Below are 8,168 nucleotides of genomic sequence, written 5' to 3' on the forward strand. Positions count from 1 at the left end.
TTTTTTTTACAATAAACTGCAATAAATATATATGAATGTTTTTTTTCTATTTCAACATAATCTCAAATAATAAATAAAAAGTCTTTCTGATAACAATGATTCTGTAAACTAAGTATATATTACATAAACAAGAGCAGAATTATGAAAAGATGACCAGCATAAAAACACATTTTCTTATATTGAGGTAAAACTGTATGTGAAAAAATAAAAACTTATTGGCAATGAAATTCCAACCGTAAATATTCATTAATATTTTAAAATACTTAATTTTCTTTATAAAATGTACAAAGTTATGTATAATACCACCAAAATAATAATCATCTAAACAATTAAAAGAAAATGAAAAGAACATCATAAATGTTTACATTTATTTCTCCATTTTTAAACTATACAACTAGAAATATAAAAAAATATGTATATCTAGAAATATAAAAATATGTATAGCAATATATATAAACACACAATACTAAAGAATACCTTATACTATGTCTTAACTACTATAACATGAAAATAATTATTACTAAAATAAATAGAAAACTATAACATGACCAGCAAATAATAAAAGATGACTTAATATGACTAGATACAAATTTCATCATTGGCATAAATCACAGCGTGTAAACATTTATTGCAATTCATGATTTTCCAGTACTGTTTTAATTATTGCCTTGCCTTTTCTTTTCTATGGCATGACACTCTCGAGTTTTTGCTGCAATAAGCTCCATCACTTCCAATGTAAAGTCCATTTTCACCTCTTTATAATCGCTGAAAAACTTCATGGCGGCCGTCACAGATTCAGTAACCATGTCATTGCATGCATCTTTTGTGGACTGCTGTGCCAAAACTTCCTGCAAGTTGTCAATGGTCTTCGACATTTTTTCATCTAGAGCATCGCTCTTGTCCATTTTCCTCCTCTTCTTTTTAAGCACTTGTGAGTTTTTAACATAAGTGGTATTGGGCTGATCAGGTATATTAATGATGACCTCTTCATTAATATCAGGCAGAGGGGAAGGCGTTGAACTTGACAGTCTTGAAGTTGGTGACACTATTACTTCAGTATCTTCAAGGTCCTCAATAGGTCCCTCATACAATACCACTTCCTTCTGTTGTGGTTCCTGAAAGTTAAATATAAACATTAAAGGTGTTTTGCTTAATACTGTTAGAATGATTTTACTTGATGAACCTTGAATAAAATTTTGTAATATTTAAATATAATTTCTTAGCCATACTATTATGTTACAATAAGTGCTGTATTCATTAGAATATAATTGTAGTTATAAATACATTCAGCCAAGCTTACCAAGTCATCAGGGTGTATGAAACTGGATTCTGTAGGGCCCGTATCATACACAGATTGCATGAATGAGCATGTATTATAATGCTCCCACTTAACAGCAGTGTTTGCTGCGGAACCACTTGGTGTATTCCTGATTTTCCGTAAAATTTTCTGATACTGGCCGCGAAGGTACTTGAATTTATCCATTACTTCAACTGCAAATAATAGAGAAAATAGGGAAATTAAAACTAGCAGAGGAATATTTATGCATACATTAGACAAATAACACTTTCACAAATAACAACAGTCATGCTTTTTTGCATGCATTATTATTCCGGTAAAACTTTACAATAGGGCTGCGTCATATTTAGGACATCATTAAATGTATTTCTATTATAATTAGGTTTCCTTGACTTAACATGGGGGTTTGCCCCCTGTAACCCCCTTTAAAATGGAGGCTGCAGCCCCCATACCCCTGCTAAAAACAATAAATCTTCATGTATTCAACGCAAGTGAATGACGCAGCCCGATTGTAAAGTTTTACCATTATTCCTATACCTGTCTATTTTACCAAGGCAAAGGTACACATTGGATTTTTTTTTTTTTTTTTTTTTTAATAATTTGTAGTTTATACATGATTCTGGTTATCATGCTACACATTTTAAACTAAAAATCGATTTTGGAAACCTTATATAAGTGAGATTTTATTAATTGATATTTTATCATATTCAAAGTCCTCAAAATATTACCAAACAATCTTGTGAGTGTATTGTTAGATTACAAGTTGTGACAACTGGGCTAGCCCTTCAGGCATTGCACATTATTGGTTTGATGGGGGCTCTGCACCCCAACAGCCCCCAGCACACATTTTCTTAATGTATTCACGGCAATTTGAATATTATAAAATTAGTCAGATTAAATACTTGGCCTCAGAATACCTGTGAGCTTAGTCTATGGAAAGCAGTTGCACTTGTAATTTGCAATTTGTAAAATTATAATAAGCAACTTATATGTGTGAATGACAAGATCTTTTTCATTAATTACTTATAAAACAAATTGTAATCTCAAAGCAAATACAAATTGTTAGTCTCAAATCAGCTTTTACCTAGCTTTTTCTACAAACTCCAAAAGCAATTAGCTAATACTTAGCATGTATAATAGCATAATTCCGTGCATAAAATTGAAAGTTAATTGCACCAAAGTTAAAATAAATTAATACATCAAATAATGTTTTTCTTACCTGTAGTCACTTCAAGAAGAGGATACTCTGTTTTCAGCTCTGCACATATCTTGTCAAACAGAGTTCGTTTCAGCGTTTTCTTGTGATAATATGGATGCGCTACATTCCAAAGGACATCTTCATGGCTCACTTTCTCTAGAAGAGAGGTAATTGCCTCCGAATTCCACATTCTTATGACGAGAAGACGTTCTTCCTCTTCGAAAAAGGTGCGCGGTTGTTTATGTTCGTAGGTCAAATGAGGATACAAGATATATTGCATTGTTTTTGTTTGATTTTTTAAAATAATAATTCATATAAGAATATCTATGATAATTTACAATTGTGATTATTAATTATAGATTACTTATATATATAATAATAATACTGCATAAAATATATAATTAGACTAATACCAGGTATACTATAGACTCTCAACGAATATGATTTTTCCACTGGTCCATCGACAGACGATGGGGTGCCCATCGCTTCGGACGAGTGGACAAAAAACCAGTGGAATGAACCCATCGATGGGCAAATCCCACTCAAAATGATTGGATTTGATGAATCGATGGGCAGTGTAACCACGCCTTTAGCCAGGTCTTGGGGCTGGAGATGCCCCTTTGGGTACCACAGCCTACCTGCCGCCGCCCACAACTCCACTACAGCCACCCCGGCGGGAGCGAAGAAGGCCGGGCTAGATGTAAGGTTTTTGTGTTGTTTCTGAGAACTAATTTACCATTACGTTTTCTTTTGTTTCGAAAGAATTTTGTTTGTTTCTGCGGACTATTTTTCTTTAGGTTTTCTGTTGTTTATTTCGTGTTTGGGTATGTTGGAGTAGACGGGTCGTCTTCTTGAGAGGGGGGGGGGGATAGTGCTTCACCAGCGGGTCTTTGTCTGTCTGTAATCATGTGTCAAAATTATAAAATGATGTAACCTGGGCAAATACAACGCAAGGGTCGGGGCGAGAGGAGCGGAGGGACAAAGCCTCAGGACAGACGCAGTTTGGTGCTCCTGTTGTGAAGGCCTCACAAGTGCCCCTTGTGACCTGAGATACTTTATGTTGACCCATCGCACTGTTATAAGCCTGTATAATGTGCAGTGTAATGTGCTGGTTCCCCCTTTATTGTGCGCAGAGAATAGTGTAACGTTTGAAGAACTAGTGTTGATAAAGGAAAGACGTGTTATTGTGTGTTTCCTTCGTGTCTTGCCTCGCCTCTCTGTGTTTCCCCTCTTGGAGCTGTTCTGTGTTCACGACCCTGTGGTTAGCACGCCGCCTGCCTAGCCTGCCTGGTGTTTGTGGGTAGAAGGTTGGGGAAGGGGGGGGGGGGAGCGGTGTAACAATAATGACAATAATACAAGAAATAATAAAGATCATTATGATAGTGATGATAATAATGGTAATAATAATGATAGTAATGATAATGATAATGATAGTAATGATAATGATAATGATAGCAACAATGCTAATGGTAAAATCTTCCCACACTCCCAACCTTCTAATTTAAAAAAGGTACGTCATGACATGCCTAGTACAGAGCATGATCGTCTTTACACTACCATTAAAACTACTGATGGTAATGCTTATGGCAATGGTGATATGAGAAATATAACAATAATGATGAGGTTGATAATGATAATTTAACAGTAATATTGTTGATGCTAATGTTGATTATAATGGTGATGATAATGATGATAATAGCGATCACAATAATGGGGATGGTAATGCTGAAAGCTATTGATATTATGATGACGATTATGGTATATGATAATGATAATGATAAAAGCAGAAAATGGATAAAACTATTAAAGACACCCCTTAACAATGTTCATGTTTACAGTTTCTATGGAGAGTTCTGCCGAGCACAATTGATAGAAAATGTTAACTCTTCTAATTTAAGGATGGCCTTAAGAAGTAAGATAATATTATGCTTTTCAACAATTTGTATTTGCCTTAAAAAAACGATGATTTCCTTTTCACCTTTTCAACGAAGTCGACGCTCTGTGGAAACAAGTCGACGAAGTGCCTAAGACAGAGACATTATTTTTTGTGATTTGTTATTGAGAGCTATAATCATCTACAGTAATATCACTACTACTGTTTAGAATTCTTTCATAGTGTCAATGTTACTTTCAATTACTGCTTTTCAAGACTTTATATATAGCCACGTTAATGGAAATGTTATGATCAGTATCTAAGTCAATACTATAATTACCATCCTCCTTGTCATCATTACTATCATCATTTTCATCAATACCTTCACCATTATCCTTTCACCACAATCGTTATCGTTATGATCATCTTCATCATCACAATCATCATAATTATCATCATTATCATCCTTTTCACCATCATCGTTATCGTCTTTCCTATCATCATTAGTATCATGATCATCACATCAACACGAGTAATGATCATAATAATGATGATTATTCTGTCGATAATGATAATGACAATAATAATGATAATAATAATGATTATGACAATGATAATAATGATTATAATGATAATGATAATCATGATAATGATAATAAGAATAACAATGATAATAGTAATGATAATGATAATGATAACAGCTGCCGAGGTAGGTATTGTCTTCTATAACAACCTGATCAGTCGTGCTGTTTGTCAGGTTGCGAGTGAGCTTAGGGGGGGGGGGGGAAGCAGATTGACACCATCTAATTGATTGACAACATCATCTAATTGATTGACAACACTTCCTTCAAACTCAGCATTTCAGTCGCCAAGCTAGTGGGTATTTCTCCAGGTTCTGGATGTTGTACAATCATTTGCAAATTTGAGTCCTCAAGGCTGACGGTTGCAAGTCACAACACCTAGACGATAATCTACCGTATTCAGAATTTTTTATAAAAACATCGAATATATGAATAACGGAACGTTTTTTTCGTTGCATGAGCAGTCATCTCATAATGCTTTTGCTTCTATTGTTTCCTCAATACTGTAGAAAAAACTATCTTCCTCATATATTTCTTATATAATTATCTTCTTTATATTTTCACTGCTACTCGAGAGCATATACTGTATAGCATCTTCTATAAAATCATTGATAATTATCAAGCACTATGCTTCGACCGTCTAGTTCAATGGTTTGTCTTCAGGCGTCTAAGTGTAAACACTGTGATGACGTCACAGAAATGAACCAATAGGATAAAAGAAAGAAAGAAAGAAAGAAAGAAAAAAAAAAAAGAGGAGAGGTCAGTGCTTACGTTCGGCCACTGCGAATCTAAACAGTATATGATTATGTGTAATATGATCTTAATTATTATCATTACTGCCACTATTTTCATTCCTATTATCATTACTCTTATCATCATCATTATTATCCTTATTCATCAGAATTATATAACTTTTATCTTATCGCTATCATCAATATAACATTCTATTCATCCTCATACTTCATTGGATCATCACTATCACTATCACTATTATTATCATCATAACTACTAGCCGCAATACTACTATTAATACTACTTCTACTTAAAAAAAAATCCTCCAGTATTTTAGTCTTAAGGCACACCAGACGCGAGGACGGCACGCAACACCTCACCCAAGCATAAATATAACTCAAAAGTTTTATTTTTTATTTATTTATTTATTGATTTACTTTATTCTTTTTTATTTTATTTATTTATTTTTTATTTATTTATTATTATTATTATTTTTTTTTTGGGGGGGGGGGCATAAAAGGTTTAGCCCGAGGGCCATTCTTCCCGGAGGCGTAAACAAACACAAAGGGCGCGAAAGTTCCGTGATCTAAGTTTCTGAATCGTTTTGAATATGTTTCCTATTTTTTTCATCTTCATTTTTTCTCAAGAGCATCTGTTGCTGGTGTTAGGCCTGATGGCATGACGACACAACAACAACTACAACAACAACAACAGCAACAACAACAACAGCAACAACAACAACAGCAACAACAACAACAACAATTGCAACTACTATAACTCCCCCTCCCCCCCCTCCCTCACCGTCGCAACTACTACTACTACTAATGACAGTATCTCTCCTTCCTGCTCCTCTTATCGCCTCTGCCTTAATGTTTAATTATTGGAAACTGATATGATGTGTCTCTCGTTGACTGATATGATGTGTCGATCGTCTTATTGCCTATATTCAGGTATATTGCATTACGTGTTGTGAGTATTGCTAATTATTTTTTTTCGTGTATTTGTATAGGTATGTAGGTCTATTATCATATATGTAAATACAGTACACACACGCACATGCATACACACACACACATACACACACACACACACACACACACACACACACACACACACACACATGCATACATACTTACATACAGACACACACACACACACTCATACACACACACACACACACACACACACACACACACACACACACACACACACACACACACATATATATATATATATATATATATATATATATATATATATATATATATATATATTTATATGTGTGGTGTGTGTGTGTGTGTGTGTGTGTATGTGCATGAGTTTATGTGAGTATGTTATGATTAATAGTGATAACAACTTATCTAAACAATTTATTCTCAGTGTGACAATACGGAGAGTAATATTTGAAGCCCAATTTGACGGCGTTTACAGAATCCAAAGGACTCAAACAATTTCAAAATTACGAGCTATTGAAATGCGCAGTGAGGAAGCGTAGAGTTAATCCACGATAAATATTTAGACTGTATTACCTTCACGATTTAATAAGTTGATTGACAGTCCAGTTACTTTTAAGTGCAACGATGCATATATTGAGGTAAATATTTATGAGAGATAATGGAACAGATATGAAACATCCAAATTTATTAAATATAGTATTCAAAGGAGATTTATCAAGTGTAAAAGTTCAGGACTTGTTTAATGACTGAACATATCAAACGAATTGCATGTCATCTTTTTGAATGATCTTAATATATCGCAAAAACATATATATTCAACCATCAAGAATATTGCTTTATCAACATTTTGCATCTAGACATTTTTGTTGCATTTTTTATGTCTATAAATGCTCTTGCAAGAACAGATGGTTTACTTTTTAAAATCTTACTATCATAGCAGTGTCCTTTTCATCAGTATTAATACTATTTTATTAATATCATTATCATTATTGTCATCATCATAATTGTCATAACTATTGTTATTATTGTTATTATCATCAATAATATTATTATTATCATCATTACTATTATAATCATCATTATTATCATTATTATTATCATCATTAATGTTATCATTTCCATTATCACTATTATCATTGTCATCCTTCGTTATCATTCTTATTACTATCAACATTGCCATTATTTCCATTGCTATCATTATTATCATTATCATGTTGTTGTTTTCATTATTATTATATTACTATCATTATTATTATGACTATCATCCTTATTGTTATTATCATTATAATTACAATTATCACTATTATTATCACTATTATAATCATTATCATCGTTAGCATTATGATCATTACTATTTTCATTATTATCATTATTATCATTATCATTATTATTGTCAGTATTCTTTATTATTATCATTATTGTTATCATTGTTACCATTATCAATATCATTCATATCTTCATTACTATTGTCATCATCATTATTATGATTATCGTTACCAATTTCATTATTACTATTATCGTCATTAATACT

The 8,168-nt window shown here is 32.9% G+C and overlaps 1 protein-coding gene across 1 annotated transcript; it reads right to left on the minus strand.

The window, feature by feature from the left end:
* Positions 1-354: 354 nt before the first annotated feature.
* Positions 355-2,903, minus strand: LOC122257814 (uncharacterized). The gene is made up of 3 exons (XM_043023323.2): positions 2,517-2,903; positions 1,301-1,491; positions 355-1,115 (listed from the first exon to the last, which is right to left on the minus strand). The coding sequence occupies exons 1-3, from the start codon at positions 2,773-2,775 to the stop codon at positions 657-659; spliced, it is 909 nt and encodes a 302-aa protein (XP_042879257.2). The 5' UTR covers positions 2,776-2,903; the 3' UTR covers positions 355-656.
* Positions 2,904-8,168: the final 5,265 nt, after the last annotated feature.

Source organism: Penaeus japonicus, unplaced genomic scaffold (genome assembly GCF_977035675.1).
Source record: "Penaeus japonicus unplaced genomic scaffold, GWHDUDI00000001_assembly GWHDUDI00000003, whole genome shotgun sequence".
NCBI classification, from domain to species: domain Eukaryota; kingdom Metazoa; phylum Arthropoda; class Malacostraca; order Decapoda; family Penaeidae; genus Penaeus; species Penaeus japonicus.